General features: G+C 41.0%; 1 protein-coding gene across 4 annotated transcripts in view; it reads right to left on the bottom strand.

Moving 5' to 3' along the window:
• Nucleotides 1-1026: 1026 nt before the first annotated feature.
• Nucleotides 1027-19195, bottom strand: part of LOC139478798 (nardilysin-like) — a 33750-nt gene continuing 15581 nt past the window's right edge. For all 4 annotated transcript variants that reach the window (XM_071261427.1, XM_071261426.1, XM_071261428.1 and 1 more), the window contains exons 16-33: nt 18933-19037; nt 18346-18475; nt 17110-17142; nt 16856-16906; nt 15924-15967; nt 15149-15224; nt 13290-13341; nt 11966-12049; nt 11396-11462; nt 10946-11073; nt 10308-10467; nt 9559-9633; nt 8685-8828; nt 7638-7774; nt 6875-6965; nt 5342-5458; nt 4029-4118; nt 1027-3201 (exon numbers count right to left, since the gene is read on the bottom strand). In XM_071261427.1, the coding sequence (XP_071117528.1) occupies nt 3001-3201; nt 4029-4118; nt 5342-5458; nt 6875-6965; nt 7638-7774; nt 8685-8828; nt 9559-9633; nt 10308-10467; nt 10946-11073; nt 11396-11462; nt 11966-12049; nt 13290-13341; nt 15149-15224; nt 15924-15967; nt 16856-16906; nt 17110-17142; nt 18346-18475; nt 18933-19037 (1785 nt within the window). In that variant the 3' untranslated portion in view covers nt 1027-3000. The remainder of the gene's footprint in view (nt 3202-4028; nt 4119-5341; nt 5459-6874; nt 6966-7637; nt 7775-8684; nt 8829-9558; nt 9634-10307; nt 10468-10945; nt 11074-11395; nt 11463-11965; nt 12050-13289; nt 13342-15148; nt 15225-15923; nt 15968-16855; nt 16907-17109; nt 17143-18345; nt 18476-18932; nt 19038-19195) is intronic.

Genomic DNA, 19195 nt, shown 5'->3' with positions numbered 1-19195 from the left:
CATTGTGTCCCAATTGTGTGGATTGATGCTCATGATGTCAATCACTGGGTTGTCTTTTCCAGACTTGATTATTTACAGACCGCCGTCATCTAGCTGGAATAATGCTGAGTGCGGCGTCAAACAACAATCAATCATTGGATTGTCAGGGTCCAGTCTCGATTATTTACAGACTGCTGTCATATAGCGGCAGCGTTAAACAACAAACACATTCCTGTATAGGAGATAAACATATTGTGAGGTGCTGTTCTGATTTGGGGGGAGTTGTTGGTGGCCAGAAATTGGGTACAGATTGCCTCATCTAGAGGCTTCAAATGTCAATAATTTCCATGCATTGTACATCACTTTGTATATCGACAAAAAGGTTGTCAGTAATTTACAGGAACACTTGCTTTCTACGAGTGAGACATACATGATGTCGCTTTTGAATGATGTGATGTCATGGTACAATGGATGCTGCCTGGTGAAAAAATGCAGAGAAAAAACAACGAATGTTTCTGATAAATACCCTATAAATTATCAAATGCAATATAATGCAATATTTGTGTTGCCATGTTGAATGCCAAGTTATTTCATTTTTGACACGATCCATCCCCAGACAGGTGTTTAGTTGCAGTGGAAAGTCAAGATTTCCAGGCTTTGAATCAGATTTTGTTTCTCAATCAAATTGAGGCGCTCGTTAATATGGCAATTATGCAAGGTGTGTAATGCCCTACTATTGACCTACATCCATTTAAGGTGTGTAATGCTCTACTATATCGACCTATGACCATATAAGGTGTGTAATGCTCTACTATATCGACCTACGACCATATAAGGTGTGTAATGCTCTACTATATTGACCTACGACCATGCAAGGTGTGTAATGGATCAGTGATGACAAAGTGCACCCTATGTGTCCGCTACAAAAGTGTGAGAAACCACGTTGACCTAATTCACTGCGATGCACTGTATGTGTGCAACAAAAGTGAGTGTCTTGCACAGTGTGAAGAACTACAAAACAAGGTTAGTATTTATTGCTTTATTTCATCATGTGTATGGATTGAACAATAACAAAATAAAATAGTGTTTCACATGTAAGCATTCTTTCGTTCCAAGATGAAGCAAGATAAGTCTCAACAGAAGGCACCAATAATTTGAGTATTTATTTCATTACATAAACAGATTAATTCATTGCTTGAAAACTAACTGGTCTTAATAGATCCTGACCAACTTCAGAAACCAACTCATGGAACTGTAGACCCCATATTTGATCTGGTGTTGCTTGACTAGACCCAAGCAGTTGCCTTACCACAGTGGCACTACTCATCAACTCTCATGTCAAACACTGACACTCTGAAAGTTGAATTAAGTGAGCTCTTACTTTGTTTTAATATTAGAAAATGAAATAATGTGGCCACAAACATGGTGTGGAGGAGAGCTTGAATGTAAAACTACTTTATTTCATTTCTACTTTTGTAAATTTTATCATAAAATGGGTGTTTATTTCTGCAACTGACTTCCCATTTGTGGTCAACAACATAAACTTTGTTCAGTTTGCATAAAGAAGATGGAGATCAATGCCTAGTTACAGCTGCAGATCTCACCCTGAGGAGTGCCTGACAGAGATCAATGTCTGGTTACAGCTGCAGATCTCACCCTGAGGAGTGCCTGACAGAGATCAATGTCTGGTTACAGCTGCAGATCTCACCCCGATGAGTGCCTGACAGAGATCAATGTCTGGTTACAGCTGCAGATCTCACCCTGAGGAGTGCCTGACAGAGATCAATGTCTGGTTACAGCTGCAGATCTCACCCTGAGGAGTGCCTGACAGAGATCAATGTCTTGTTACAGCTGCAGATCTCACCCTGAGGAGTGCCTGACAGAGATCAATGTCTGGTTACAGCTGCAGATCTCACCCCGATGAGTGCCTGACAGAGATCAATGTCTGGTTACAGCTGCAGATCTCACCCTGAGGAGTGCCTGACAGAGATCAATGTCTGGTTACAGCTGCAGATCTCACCCTTAGGAGTGCCTGACAGAGATCAATGTCTGGTTACAGCTGCAGATCTCACCCTGAGGAGTGCCTGATAGAGATCAATGTCTGGTTACAGCTGCAGATCTCACCCTGAGGAGTGCCTGACAGAGATCAATGTCTGGTTACAGCTGCAGATCTCACCCTGAGGAGTGCCTGACAGAGATCAATGTCTGGTTACAGCTGCAGATCTCACCCTGAGGAGTGCCTGACAGAGATCAATGTCTGGTTACAGCTGCAGATCTCACCCTGAGGAGTGCCTGACAGAGATCAATGCCTAGTTACAGCTGCAGATCTCACCCTGAGGATGGACACATGATGACGGAAACAAATATTTTCTCTTCAGTACACATTAATGTTTCTTGTAGTAAGCCTTCCGCTGAGTTTTCATTCTGATGTAAATGAGATTGGCATTATCATAATAGAATGAAGATAAATAAAATGCACTGGATAACAGTGACGGGTGGGGGTGGGGGTGGGGGTGGGGGTGGGGGGTGGGGTGGGACAGAACTACATCACCTCACAGTGACACCGTATCACTGCTTCACCACCATCATTATGGGGAATGTTGGAAGAACCCAGCACCAGGTCCCACCCATGTAGTGAGCACGGTGTGGGAGATTTGGACCACTTTTAGCACTATTATACCCATATCACTACTGGGGACACCAAGAATGGCAACGAACATAGTGGGGAATTGAACCCTGGGACATGCAAAGCCAACACCTTAACCACTAGGCTACCCCAGCGCCTCTCCAACAAATGTAAATCTCAACAAGTGGGTGATACTGAAGCATGATGTAACTGCAAATATTCTTTACTTCCATCTTGAAATATAATGATCATGTGACCATGCAGTTGTTCAGTTTCATGTCAAGTGAAAAATATTCCCTGACCTCTTCCTAATGTAGAGATCTCTATAATTCTTGACAGTTAAAAGGTAAAATAGGATCACAGATGCTTTAAAACGGCCTACATGACTGGTTCTGTCACAAAGAGATTGTTGTGTAGGGGAACTGAGCCAGTCCCTGCTTCACGTGAGGTATGTCCGTGATGAAGGTGGTCCCGTTAACCTCAGGCTGCAGGAACACCAGAGCTTGGGCTTCTCTCTCAGGCACATCCGGTTCACCCTCCCCGCCCTTGTTTTCTGTGTTGACATCACTGCTGTCTGCGCTCGTCTTCCCTTCAACCTGAAACAGTAATTGAGGAATAGTGATTTCTGCTGCATCAGAACTTTTGTAACCATTTATAGCGAATGTAAGGCATCGAATTACTGGCTGTACTGACAACACTCTAAACTACTAGCCTGATCTTGGCTCTTTGCATCATTTGAGTGGTATCATATAGATCTTATTACTGAGCTTATTAGACTGAACATAAAGTTTCTAGACTCTGGCTTCGACTAGTAATGAAGTTACAGACTTGAGTCTGTGATGTGATTGGGTCCCAACAGACAAACATGCAACTGGTAGTCACATCTAGCGCAGACATGTCACATCTGGGGGATGGTGTCCATCCATTGAGAGTCACAAGGGGTTGGTGTCATCTATGGTACTATGGAAATGTACCCTGCCGAAATCTTCATTCAGAAATGTACCCCAGCGGACCACTACATAGCAGCACTAAAGCAACTGGGTGTTTCTAAACCAAAAGTAACTCTCCCACTCCTACCACCCCTAGATTTTGTATTTATTACAATTTGGTTTCTTCTGATATTTCCAGAACCTATTCTTGTGAATATTACCTGAGAATGAGAAACTGCATGATTTGTTTGTTTGTTTATTTGTTTGTTGTTTAACACCGCACTCAGCAATATTCCACCTATATGATGGCGGTCTGTAAATAATCGAGTCTTGACCAGGCAATCCAATGATTGACATCATGAGCATCAATCCATGAAATTCGGATACAATGACATGCATCAACCAAGTCAGTGAGCCTGACAACCCGATCCTGTTAGTCGCCTCTTACGACAAGCATAGTCGGATCTTCGCAGGTCAGAAACTGTATGACCTACCTGCAAGCTGAGTTTCCTCTGTCTCTTGTCAATGTACTGATTATACCACTCCTTCAGTTCATCCAGAGTCAGAGTCTGCAGTATCGCAATCTGTGAACATACCGACATGTCTCAACTCAAGGACGTCGTACATTCTGGTCATCTCATACAGGGAGGCGTTATTAATGCCTGATGCTGATGGTCAAGCCTACTCTTTACCACAAATGCTTCATGATTCTGTACAAGATATTGACCACGCAGGATATACATTGACTTTAGGATGGGGTACAGGTATGATATTGTTTCATGTTCCATCTTAGGACAAGGCCACATTATGAAACACATGGTGCAAACATCAAAGATATTTGTTTCTATTTATGAGAAAACAGCTAGCAGAAAAGGGTCCTCAGACAGTGAATTGACCAATTTATTTTCCGATAAAAGTGAGATTCTCATAGGTAAGAAAATGTTCTCATAAAATTCTATAGCAATGATGCTTTAGCCTTAAGGTTCTGCTATTCCAAATCAGAATCAGTTATTTGACAAGCAGTATTCATTGAGAGCCTTCAGTGCAGATTAAATCATCAGGCAGCTATGATTGGATGATTATGTGTAATACTGGGTATACGTATGTTTTTTAAATGTACATCCATCCAGAAATTAAAACTGACAATGTTTTTTCTATATTTAGTGCTGTCTTTTTTAACATCATGACTTGTGCAGAATATGACTTCAGATATTTTCAAGAAAGAGACATTTGGTGTGGAGCTGGGGGTGGTGTGTTTAGCTTCCTGTATTCGGAACAGGAGCCGGCTAAATTTCTTCTAATTCTTTTGTTTTTATTGCTGCTTTAAGGCCAGACTGTGCACAAATGCAGATGAAATAGCTGTTGAATGCTTAGTTGTTTTAAAAAAACACATATAACATTACTATAGAAGCCTATGGGAAAACATTTGGTTGTGTGTAACCATAAACAAATTTCCAAGGGGAGATAACTTATTTATTCAGGAACAACCATCAATAAATCATTGTTTGGTTGGTTGGTTGGTTTGTTGTTTAATGCCGCACTCAGCAATATTCCAGCTATATGACTGCAGACTGTAAATAATCGAGTCTGGACCAGACAAAACAGTGATTGACATCATGAGCATAGATCCACGCAATTGGGATTGATGACATGGATCAACCAAGTCAGTGAGCCTGACCACCCAATCCCGTTAGTCGCCTTTTACGGCAAGTATGGGTTGCTGAAGACCTATTCTACCCCGGAATCTTCACGGGTCAATCACTGTTTGGACAGTTCCAGACCATGCCTTCCATGTTGACAGACCTACCTCCTTCTCCAGCAAGTCAAACACATATGAGTTGTCATGGATCTCCCTCCACAGTCGAGATGCCTCCTCCCCGAGATGAGTGTCCTCCAGCTTCTTGTTGGTGATGAGGGACTCAACCTAATACACACAAACACCTGCTTAGATTGGTACACCAATGTGTTTCTTATTTAAAATGAGTGTTATTTCCGTCATGTTCACAAATCAGCTGAATGATGACAGGTGTTATAAATAAAAGCATCGCAAGATCAACATAAGAATCTTTTGGAATCAACATTCATATGCAGGCATTTCCATATAAATCATAATTTGGTTGGTTGGTTGGTTGGTTGTTTAAAGCTGCACTCAGCAATATTCCAGCTATATGACTGTGGTTTGTAAATAATGGAGTCTGGACCAGACAATCTAGTGATTGATATCATGAGCATCGATCCACCCAATTGGGTCGATGACATGGATCAACCAAGTCAGCGAGCCTGACCACCCGATCCCTTAGTCGCCTTTAAAGACAAGCATAGTCACCTTTTACGGCAAGCATGGGTTGCTGAAGACCTATTCTACCCATAATTTGAGGGAGTTTAGTTGGTTTAACAGTATTTTATTCACATCACAGCCTGTCAGCTTGATGTGGGAGGAATGTTTGAAGTGATGAAATTCAAGGACGTTTTGTGGTTCTATCACAAGCATGTATATGGTGCTAACAAACCAAGAAAAATAATCGGGGCGATCTTGGATTCAAACCCATGACCATATGTTTCTTCATGCCCAACGGACGCCCCATACGCTTGTGCTGACAAACCAAAGATGATAATCACGGTGAATGACATCTTCCCGAGGCAAGTGAGTTAACTGACTATAAAAGTCCAGTTCCCCCCTTGCCGAACTAGGCTGGAATTATGGAGTTACATTTTGGCTGGACTAACGAGTCTATGCATAGTCCAATCAAAATCGTGCACCGAAATCGAAATCCGGTTCGTAGAGTGTCATGCAGATTTCGGTCGACTGCAGGATTTGCAAAGCATGTGCACCGCTAACTCGTTGTCAACAGATATTTTCTAAATCCTTTCATGTTTTTAATCAAGGTGCTCATGTGATTTGATGCACTTCACGATGTAAGACTCGTTCTATCACAATATAGATCTTGATTATCGATCAGATCGTCTTCACTGGGCGCCACCGTTTTGTTTTAAACAAATGCAAGTGATACGAGAGGTTGAATCTGATTGGTCAATAGGAGAGGCATAGCAAGGACATAGCTCGTAATAGCCACTGGTGGCGCTACGGTTGAGCCCAGTAATTCCAGCCTAGTTCGGCAAGGGTGGAAACTGGACTTTCAAAGTCAGTTAACTCTCTTGCCTCAGGCAGATGGGTGAATGAAGGATTCCAACCCAGGATCCAGCATATCTAAGGGACAACAGCGATTAATGATGCCTCATGCGACTGGGCCCCCTTACACCACATTGAACATGACACGATCCTGCAGATAAGCCTTGTGCAGTTACCACACTTCAATATTGATACATGGTCAAGCCTCACCAAGCTGTCAAATTCCTCCTCAGTCATTGCATGAAGAATTCCTCGGAATTCCCCCAGAAAGTCTGCCATCAACTTCTGCACATCATTCATGCTGCAATAAATCAAGAAATAACTGATGTAAATCTTGAACTATTTTTTTATTAACACATGAATCCAAGTCTATCTCGGGATTAAAGTACCACACAGAACATGCGTGAGCTGGATTTGACTCTATTTAAATAAAAATCCATTCCAGTAGTATCACTGCATGTGAGCTTAATAGTGAGTGAGTAAGTATGGTTTTACACCGTTTTTAGCAATATTCCAGCAATATCATGGCGGGGGACACCATAAATGGGCTTTACAACATTGTACCCATGTGGAGAATCGAACCCAGGTCTACGGCATGACAGGCAAACACTTTAACTATTAGGCTGACCATTGCCCCGTCAGCTTAATGCTTGAGGAAGTGAGTTGTACATGTTTACCCCTTTGCTGAAATGCAAAATCATGAGCTTGGTGCTGACAAACCAAAGATTAGAAACAGTATGAACCTAGGATTCAAACCCATGATCAGCAGATCCTGACGCAAGCAAGCTGTGCAACACCACATGGCAAATTCCAGCGTTTTGACGACTGAGCTACCCATCCCCGTGATATATAGTTGGCATCCCTCTGGATGATAGTATTGCTATAGTATGTCATAAATGTGTAAATCTGACACAAAATTAACACATGTATTGATGAACATCCTCCACTAGGTCTGTCTCCCTGCCTCAGTCACCTGTGTTTGCTGGTCTGGCTCTCCACGGTAACAGACAATCCCAGAATGCCATTGGTAATCATGGAGTAGCAGAAGACACTGTAGCCCAGTTGGTGCTTGGTTCGTAGGAAGTCAAAACAGGGTTCTTTCATCCGTGTCTGAAATCATCCCCACGAAGAAAATGCACTAAAGCAGAATGGTGATAGTGGGTTAAGCACTGCAGACTGCAAAATTCAGACTTTATCAAGACATGTAACAAATGTCATATTTGGGATAACACTTTCTTAGTAGTGAGTGAGTGAGTTTGGTTTAACGCCGCTTTTAACAATATTCCAGTTATATCGCGGCGGGTCAGCTTAATGTGGGAGGAAAGCCCGAAGTGATGCAGGTCTCCGACGTTTACCACTTCGGTGAAACCCACGAGCACGGGTATGGTGCTGACAAACCTAGAAACATAATCGGGGCGAACCGGGATTCGAACCCACAATCATAGGTTTCTGGCGTGCCCAAGGGACGCAACTCTGCACAGCGAATCGTGGCACCTTAGACGACTGGGCCACCCGTGCCCCCCACTTTCTTAGTAAAGCACAGATTGTAGTATGTTGAGTCCCATCTGGATTCGAACCCACACTGCCAGAGTGAGGCACCTCATCGCCAGCACACAAAGTCAGCAATCAACCCACTCAGCCACCAAAAATGAAAGTCCGACAACTGGTAGTCTAGATCACATACTTTGTATAACCCTCTAACAAGCATAAATTGGCACAGCTCCTATGGCCAAAAGCTATGAACACACAATGCCAATTACATGTATGTTTGTTTGTTGTTTTATGCTGCACTCAGCAAATATTACAGCTACATGACAACAGTACCATGCCATTTAGAAAGTGGTCAAATGTAACAAATGTTATATTTGGGATAACACTTTCTTAGTAAAGCACAGATTCTAGTTCTTTTTTGGGGGGTTGATTCGCATCCAGATTCGAACCAACACTGCCAGAGTGAGGCACCTAATCCCCAGCACAAAAAGTCAGCGATCTAACCCACTCATTCAGCTGTAGCACTAACCAGTAGTAGTTCATTGACACAGGACATCCTGATGTTGCCTGGCCCAGCCTGGTAGTAGTCAGTGATGCAGGAGTTGCAGTCGTCCCTGTTGACGCTCTCCACACGACAGGTCAGCTGGCTTGTAGGTAATTGTAGCAGCAGTTTCTGAAACATCCAAAGTTCATTTTCAATGAAAAAAGAAGGTTCAATAAAGAAATACTGTAGAGTTTTATCATGACCCTTCCCAAAGACACTCCAAATTCCAACTCCACCCCCTCCCACTCAAACACTGTCATGTTTTTATTACGGCCTGCCCCCAATTTCCTCGGACCCACAGATGCTGTTCAAAGTAAAGTTTAACTTTCTTATGTACATATAAGACTCAGCTTGAAAAAAAAGCGGCTATTTTTTTCCCGCAATGTAAATATCATATTTTAGGAATAATAATTGTATTACGCAAGCCTTTGGTGAGTATAATACACAAATGTTCGTCCAACTATATGATATGTTAACTCAAGGAAGTAACTTTTGAAACTGCGTATGAACACAATGTGTGAATGAAACACAGCATTTATCATATAGTGCCAAACGATTTTCAAGTTTGTCAAAGAAACACCAGGAAGCACCGATCTAAACTCATTGGAAACAGCTGACAATAATGTATTCATCTAGCAGACATTGCATTGATCTTTGGAGCATGAAAGTAGTTCCTGCTGGCTGACCTCATTTGCATATTAATCAGATTGTCGTATTGGTGTATCGCATCAATAATATCAGCCATTATATGACAAACAATTTTTAGATAATTGGCAGATATTACTCCGAGAAGCTGAGCCAATCCCCGGAGTTGTTTAGTCAGTTAAAGCAGGCTGTAGCCGATGTGTAAGCTACTGACCTTCGGGATACGTTCTGGTGGAAGTGGTTGTGAGCAGAGTCTCTTCTGAATGTAGTCGGCCATCTCGGTCACCTCCTGCACAGAGGGAGGAAACAAGCACAGAAATAACTATGTGCAGCCATGTGTGATGATAATTGGACAGATGATTCAGAAGAAAGCAATAATGGACCCTGATTTGTATGGATTCAAACTGAAGTAAGGAAGTCAAATGATGCAATATTCACTTAAATATCCAAATCAAGCAGTTTGTCATGTAGGTATTCTAATGGAGAAGCAAGACAAGACATTGTTATCTGTACCAATTTGTAAGACATTTTCTTTACAGGACCCTCATATTGCTGCAAGGACACTTAAAATTAATTATGACTCCTACTTTCGTAAGTCAAGGTAAAATCTGTAAGTAGATCTTATAATTTGATGCTTGCAGATAAGCTTAAATGCTGTTGGAAATAATAACTTGGGACCTGTGTCATGCATCACCTAAAAGCAACTCCCATTCCTCACATAGACTTATGGTAGTCATTGGTAGTTACAGTGCTAATGTTGCTTTATGGAACAGTGCCTTGGCTATATCAATCTTCGTCTACAACCCTGTATCTAGCTTTTCCTAGCCAGATTACAATGGTTTATCAACATGTCAACGTATTATTATTCAGTCAGAGGAAATTGAAACAACATTTATAACATGTAGGTAAAAGTTCATATCTAAATACATCAATATGGATTGTCAGAATAAACAGTCATAATACCTCAGGCTGGAAATTCCCTATGACGAATCCTTCAATGAAAAGTTGACTCTTGAATTTGCTGAGGAAGTCTGTGAGCTGGGTGAGAGTCAGGTCTGAAATCAGACGGTACCGGTCGGGTAGCGCCTGGGTACTGGGATCTAACATCGCGAACCGCAACATTCTGAAATTCATCAGTGACTGGTGCTATATTCAAAAGCAGGGGCATGAAATCAACACATTACGTAGGGTAGATTGTGATTCCATCAACTGGTAAGATGTTTGTCTTTCCAAGTAAAACTACAATCTTAAATCATCACTGAAGAAATATGAAACTGTGACTGAAGTACAAGAGATATTAGGTATATTTGTTTTGTTTGTTTGTTGTTTAACGCCGAACTCCGCAATATTCCAGCTTTTTTATGGCAGTCTGTAAATAATCGAGTCTATTCAGTGATTGACATCATGAGCATCGATCCACGCAACTGGGATACGATGACATGCATTCAACCAAGTCAGCGAGCCTGACCACCTAATCCAGTGAGCCTCTTACGACAAGCATAGTCGCCTTTTACGGCAAGCATGGGTTGCTGAAGACCTATTCTACCCCGGGTCTTCACGGGTCTGATGGGGTAAAGCAGTAATCAAATTCACTGACAAACCTTGCCAATTCAAAAGGCTTGATCATCTCATTGTAGAATGCCTTTTGTAACTGCGTCTTGATGGCCGCAAACAGTTCTGGGCTACACATGAAGTCTGCTATATGGTCGACCATGCATCGGAACAACAGCTGCAAGTGTAGCATGAGCATTAGTTTCAATGTCAAATTCAGAAACATAGGGAAATTTATCAATGTATAATTAACGTTTATCAGGCTGTCCACATGCACTGGTGCAGTGCTGACAGACCCAGAATCATAATCAGGGCTAACATTTGATTTAACCACTTGATCAGCAGATCCTGGCATGGCCAAGGGACGCTATGCACAGTGAGTTGTGGCACTTCAGACCACTTTCCCTAACTCCTTCAATTGTTTCAATTTATCAGTGATTTCCTCTAGAGTACTGCAAGACATGTATTCATAGATGCAGATCCTGAGAACTACCACCTACAGGCATCTTGTGACTAAATCCTTCCATGCTGATGACGATGCCGGTAGGAAAGCCCTCCACCCAGTATCTGCAATACATAAGAACAAAAGCATGTCACTGACTAGAGGTGTGTGACCAGTATTACCAATACACCATGATCTGAAATACTCATGAATACTTATCACAATATGATTGGACAATAGAAGCATATTGTGTTTAGAAAATCATACATCAGAACTAATTAAACAAGCAAAGTTAATCAATATAGGATAGGAAGTGAGTGAGTGAGTGAGTGAGTGATTAGGGTTTTACGCCGCTTTTAACACTATTCCAGCAATATCACGGTTGGTGACACACATTATACCCATGTCGGGAATCGAACCCGGGTCTTCGGCGTGACGAGCGAACGCTTTAACCACTAGGCTACCCGACCGCTCCAGGATAGGAAGTAACTCATGGAGTATGATTCACAGAAATATTTAATGTGTTTCCACCCCAATTAACTTTAGAGAGATCAAGGTAGAGGACTGTACATGTATGAGAGTGAGTGAGTGTTCAATGTCAGTAATTGGGAGAAGCCTGGTGACCTACTCGTATCCAGCCAGGACGGCGGGGTAGGCTGCCTCTGTGAGGATGTTCAGGAGGATGTTGATGAACAGGTCATTCAAGGTGGCACTGTAACAGTAATTGCAAGTATCGTCGGGTTATTGGTTTTCGGAATCATACATTTTCAGACGGCCATGTTTATCGATATTACTCATGCTATAACAGGGTGCGTAGCATCACACAGACATTGTAAATACTCAGATGATGGCTTGTTTTTAAAAGAAAGTTGTGTTATAAGGGTTGAATATGATGTTTTACAGTTGTTCAAACGATTAGAGAGAAAACTATGAACGTTTCTTAACTGTCCGAAAACCCATAACACAGATAGAAACAAGGTGTGACTGAGTTGTACACCGCAGTCAAACACAATGTTGCATCTAATTAAATAAATTGCAAGTGACTCCATGGCATTTTATTGGCTAACCAAGCAATTTGTTTAGCCGGTGAAAAAATGGGCTGCGCCCACTTATGGACTACTGTTTTCTAATTGGCTGATAACAGAATGGGTGGGGCGTGTGTTGCATTACAGCAGCTGAACAATGTCACTGATTGGTGGGCAACATCTCTTTTTGTGTTAATGATAGATTAAGTAGTCTGTGAAGTTCATATTGTTGACATATTTATTTATCAGAATTGACTGCAATACATCTTTATGTTTTGAGGAATAATTGTAAAAAACGGTGCGCACACTTTGCGTAGATCCGCTACACAGTGGTTTTTACATTTTACCTGAAAAAATGCAAAATATATTGAAGTCAATTCTAAAATAGTCACTGTCTGAAAACATGCTTTTTAATCCCAAGGATATCATTCCTAGTGAAACAAGCATGAAATCCCCGCCCATATGACATGTCCGGTTGTGTGCAAGGCATTTCCCCTTCGGAAACAAGCACTACCGCCATTTTTAGTCTATGTCAAAGTCATGCTTTGGAAACTCAAAAAATAAAGTTTACAAAAATTCTTAACTATCAAAAGGCACCAGTTTCACCACCAGACATATCTATGTGCCAAGTTTGATTAAGATATCTCTCATGGTTATTGAGTTCTGCTCAGGAAACAAAACGTGATGGATGGGCAGACAGGCAGCAGGACGGAAAGATGGAAGCACCCATTCCTATATCTCCCTTCCACTTCGTGTTGGGGGATAATTATCCTTATAATCGAACTGTGAGAATACAGAATCAAAAACAAATATAACTACAACAAGTCAACAATGTTCACTTCATCACACAAGGAACAAAGTTCACGAAAGTTAAATTCCTTGTCATGTAATAAACAGGAAACAGCACAGAGGTACTTTGCTACTTACTTCTCTGGGGACTCGGACACCACTGGACTCATCAGGTGGAGATATGTGTAGCCTATAACAAAACATAACTCATCAGGTGGAGATATATGTAGCCTATAACAAAACATAACTCATCACGTGGAGATATGTGTAGCCTATAACAAAACATAACTCATCAGGTGGAGATATGTGTAGCCTATAACAAAACATAACTCATCAGGTGGAGATATGTGTAGCCTATAACAAAACATAACTCATCAGGTGGAGATATGTGTAGCCTATAACAAAACATAACTCATCAGGTGGAGATATGTGTAGCCTATAACAAAACATAACTCATCACGTGGAGATATGTGTAGCCTATAACAAAACATAACTCATCAGGTGGAGATATGTGTAGCCTATAACAAAACATAACTCATCAGGTGGAGGTATGTGTAGCCTATAACAAAACATAACTCATCAGGTGGAGATATATGTAGCCTATAACAAAACATAACTCATCAGGTGGAGATATGTGTAGCCTATAACAAAACATAACTCATCAGGTGGAGATATGTGTAGCCTATAACAAAACATAACTCATCAGGTGGAGATATGTGTAGCCTATAACAAAACATAACTCATCAGGTGGAGATATGTGTAGCCTATAACAAAACATAACTCATCAGGTGGAGATATGTGTAGCCTTTAACAAAACATAACTCATCAGGTGGAGATATGTGTAGCCTATAACAAACCATAACTCATCAGGTGGAGATATGTGTAGCCTATAACAAAACATAACTCATCAGGTGGAGATATGTGTAGCCTATAACAAAACATAACTCATCAGGTGGAGATATATGTAGCCTATAACAAAACATAACTCATCAGGTGGAGATATATGTAGCCTATAACAAAACATAACTCATCAGGTGGAGATTTGTGTAGCCTATAACAAAACATCATATGGAGTCAGACTGACGTGGCTTAAATGCTCCTTTAAACACACTTTCAGTCATGTCACTGTCAGCTAACGTGGGAAGAAGCCCAAAGTGGCATATGTCACAGATGTTTGCTACCTTGACAAGACTGAGACTACTAAGTTGAATTCTTTAAGTTGGTAAATCTTTAATTAGGTCAAATATTTTAAATGATGACTTATTTTCTAGTGTGAATTTTGAGTGTTGACACACTACATTCCATCTAGTCCCCACACATCAGTATTTGTACCTTGGGACTACTAAATTGTTCTGAGGATTAGCAAACATCCAATGATGGTAGTCCTCATTGACTCGTAGCATTTGATGAGTATAATTCTGAACAAGTTCTCAATGAATCAATTTTGCTACAAATTGGAACTGAATAAAACTGACAGAAAATGTAAGCATAGTAAACATTTTTGTCTTCTTCAAGCGCGACTAGCTACAAACTCTGAGGACTTTGTGTCAGGTCCTCTGGGCCTACTTGCACAAAGTGATCTTAGCGCTAAGATGATCGAAACTCCCATACTTTAACATAGGCCTACAATACTCATAGCGCTTAGATCGCTTTGTGCAAGTGGGCCCTGGACTAGCCTTAAAAAGAAACAAATCAGGCTGTCCACATGCACTGGTGTGGTGCTGACAGACCCAGAATCATAATCAGGGCTAACATTTGATTTAACCACTTGATCAGCAGATCCTGGAATGGCCAAGGGACGCTATGCACAGTGAGTTGTGGCACTTTAGACCACTTACCCCACTGCACCCCTACAGCACATGTATTGGAAATATCTTCCTTAGTGTTATGTCCCCTCTGGTATAACATATGATTGTACATTACAGTTTACCTCCACATGACTCAAACGCCACCTTAACTTTCTGCATGCACAATATCAGGAGTCAACAGATTCTTACCTTTAGGAACATTGAACTTGCTGTCTTTCTTGAACCACATCTTGCAAAACTCATTGTCCACTACAGGGTAAGGGGGCTGTAAATGACATGAAAGTCTCGGTCAGACGATCGTCACACAGACTTACTGGTAGTCTCATGTAGGTATTATCTATCTGCTTCTCAGGAATCAATACTAAGTATTGGCGGATTCTGATTCATAAAGTCACTAAATATATAATTTGTTCAAGTTTACAATGATTAACACATGTATTAATATCAAGTTTTGATGCATTCGGATTAATTAATTTACCAAATCTTCAATTTGTTCAAGTGAGTGAGTGAGTTTAACGCCGCTTTCAACAGTATTCCAGTTATATCACAGCGTGTCAGCTTAATGTGGGAGGAAAGCCCCAAGTGATGCAGGTCTCCGACGTTTACCACTTCGGTGAAACCCACGAGCACGGGTATGGTGCTGACAAACCTAGAAACATAATCAGAGCGAACCAGAATTCTAACCCACAATCATAGGTTTCTGGCGTACCTAAAGGATGCAACTCTGCACAGTAAATTGCAGCGTCTTAGACGACTGGGCCTCCCGTGCCCCCCAATTTGCTCAAGTATACAATGATTAATACATGTATCAATATTAATTATTGATGCATTCTGATTTATTAAGTCTTCAACTCAAATTTTAAATTAGTTCAAATATTTTATCTAATGACTTATTTTCCAGTGTCAATTTAGAGCGTTAACACAATACATTCCATCTAGTCCCTACACATCAGGATCTCTTTACCTTGGGAGTATCTTCACTTGATGGATGCAGGCTGAAGTCAGTGGCTACAAATAAATACGACACACACATACATCTTCAGAACAAAACTGTACTTGAGAAACAAGCAAGTGGGTGTTGTTTATCAAACAATAAAACACAGCAGGAAGAAACCCTGCTGGCACAACAAACCATGAGGGGCGCAGCCGCGAGTAGTTTATTCTTCCGGCAGTATTACATTGTACAATAAACAACGCCTACATTTTGTACAGGATGTTAATAAAATGTATAAGCTTTCAAACCTATTTACCTGTCTTTGAATAATGATGACTCTCTGATTACAAACTGACCTCTGCAATGTTTGACAAATTCATTTTATGAACAAGGAGGTTATTTTCCAGATTTTCTCACTATTTTCAAATCGATTATCTGTACCTTTTCTCCCATTACCGATTGTATTATCTCTCCCATCTTTTGAATGCGATTGTTCGGCCATTGTGTTCATCTGCGTTACATCTAAGGGGAACAACTCACAAGACAACTCCCTCTCAAAAATAACGTCGTCCAATTTATGACATCAGTCAAGTTGTGAGCGCATGTTCGAATCTCCAGAAATGACATCTTGATAGAACAATGTTTTATCATGAAATAAATCAAGCTTCATTCTTCATTGTTCTTTGCAATTTATTGCACAGCTATCTTCCATACTAAAATATCCTCTCTTATGCACTAAAAGTAATACAATCAAACCTTATCTCCAGCCCCATTATCTCGAGCGTACCAATATCTCGAACCTATTCTCTGGTCCCGACCTTACTATATAATGTTCATGCTTCATTAACTCTTTGAAGTTACAACACGGTTACGCTAGGTTCAAGTATGGGGTTCAAGTGTATGTGGGTTACTTGAGACAAAGCATGAATGGTGTAAATAATATAAAACATAGAAATACATACCTATGTAAATATTTGGTTCAGGGAAAAACAAATCTGGGTTTTCTTTCAGATCTGCAAACATAATGACCTCCTTTAAACAAGATACAACCACACAGGTGACACAGGTGACTCTAGATACCATTCAAGATTGTGAAATATTGTTTGCTACTCCACATGTTAATTAGCTAGATATACACTTTGGTTGAGCAGACATCATCAAATTCTTTAGCTTAAAAATAGATGTTTCTTTACCCGTGAGAATACATTGTACTTACTTTCCCAAGTCTTTCTCCATTCAGTATCAACATCTGTGAAAAACAATAAACATGAGTTTCTTGTTGACCCTTTGAAACACAACCAGACATTGTATACCTACATGCTACATTGTACACACAACTGCTCATTGTACACACACCTGCTACAGTGTACACACACCTTCTACATTGTACACACACCTGCTACACACACCTGCTACACACACCTGCTCCATCATACACACACCTGCTACATTGTACACACTTGCTACACTGTACACCCACTTGCTACACTGTACACACACCTGCTACATTGTACACACACCTGCTACATTGTACACATACTTGCTACATTGTACACACCTGATACATTGCACACACACCTGCTACATTGTACAAACACCTGCTACATTGTACAAACACCTGTTACATTGTACACACACCTGCTACATTGTACAAACACTTGCGACATTGAACAAATACCTGCTACATTGTACAAACACCTGCTACACTATACACACACTTGCTACATTGTACACACCTGATACACTGTACAAACACCTGCTACACTGTACACACACCTGCTACATTGTACACACACCTGCTACATTGTACACACACCTGCTACACTGTACACACACTTGCTACATTGTACACACCTGATACATTGTACACACACTTGCTAAACTGTACACACACCTGCTACATTGTACACACACCTGCTACATTGTACACACACCTGCTACATTGTACACACACCTGTTACATTGTACACCCATCTTCTACATTGTACACACACCTGCTACATTGTACACACCTGCTACACTGTACACACACCTGTTACATTGTACACACACCTGCTACATTGTACACACACCTGCTACACTGTACACACACCTGCTACACTGTACACACACCTGCTACATTGTACACACACCTGCTACACTGTACACACACTTGCTACATTGTATACACCTTCTACATTGTACACATACCTGTTACATTGTACACCCATCTTCTACATTGTACACACACCTGCTACATTGTACACACCTGCTACATTGTACACACCTGTTACATTGTACACACACATGTTACATTGTACACACCTGCTACATTGTACACACCTGCTACATTGTACACACCTGTTACATTGTACACACCTGTTACATTGTACACACCTGCTACATTGTACACACCTGCTACATTGTACACACCTGTTACATTGTACACACACCTACTACATTGTACACACACCTGCTACATTGTACTTGGTGTTGTACCAAGCCTCCTCTCGGTCTGTTTCTCCTATGACAGACTTGTCTGTAGACAACAGAACAAAGTTTGCCTTGTCTGGTCCAAGATATTTTGTGCAGTGACTAATCAACTGAAACAAAGAGATTGAAGATATATTTGAGCCAAAGAAAATGCTGTTAGTCCTTTAAAATTTCACAAAGTATCTACCCAATACATTTCATTTTATAAAGGCATCCATATACCATCTGAAGCAATTTTACTTCTTAACACGACCCGTGAAGATCCGGGGTAGAACAGGTCTTCAGCAACCCATGCTTGCAGTAAAAGGCGACTATGTTTGTCGTAAGAAGCAACGAACGGAATCGGGGGGGCAGGCTATTCCAATTGCGTAGATCGATGCATATGATGTCAATCACTGGATTGTCTGGTTCATACTCGATTATTTACAGACCGCCATCATGCTGAAATATTGCTGAGTGCGGCGTTAAACAACAAACAAAACAAACAAAAAACTTCTTCACACATTAAACAATAAATCAAGCTACAAAATCTGCCTCTACCAGTGACTGACTGTATCTGTCACTCACCTGTGGGTTGTACTCAAACAGCAGGTTCCTGCCAGTGAGGTAGTGTTGGGGGGTGTATGTCTGCATGTTCTCAGCTATCTCCTGAACATCTTCCATGGGTTCCCCCTACAAACATGCACCAGTATCAGATTTACCATAGTAATATGAAAGAATTGATGTACTTTAACTGATTTTGAGCAGTATATGTCTACAGTAAATCTTGCTGATGATGCAGCATTTCACTCCATGTTTCTGCATGGATACTGGCTGTTTTTTCTGACAGT

This window comes from Haliotis cracherodii, unplaced genomic scaffold (assembly GCF_022045235.1).
Source record: "Haliotis cracherodii isolate W230 unplaced genomic scaffold, xgHalCrac1.p SCAF_4, whole genome shotgun sequence".
Lineage (NCBI taxonomy): Eukaryota > Metazoa > Mollusca > Gastropoda > Lepetellida > Haliotidae > Haliotis > Haliotis cracherodii.
The sequence above is the reverse complement of the archived record's forward strand: the minus strand, read 5'-3'. Positions and strand labels throughout refer to the sequence as shown.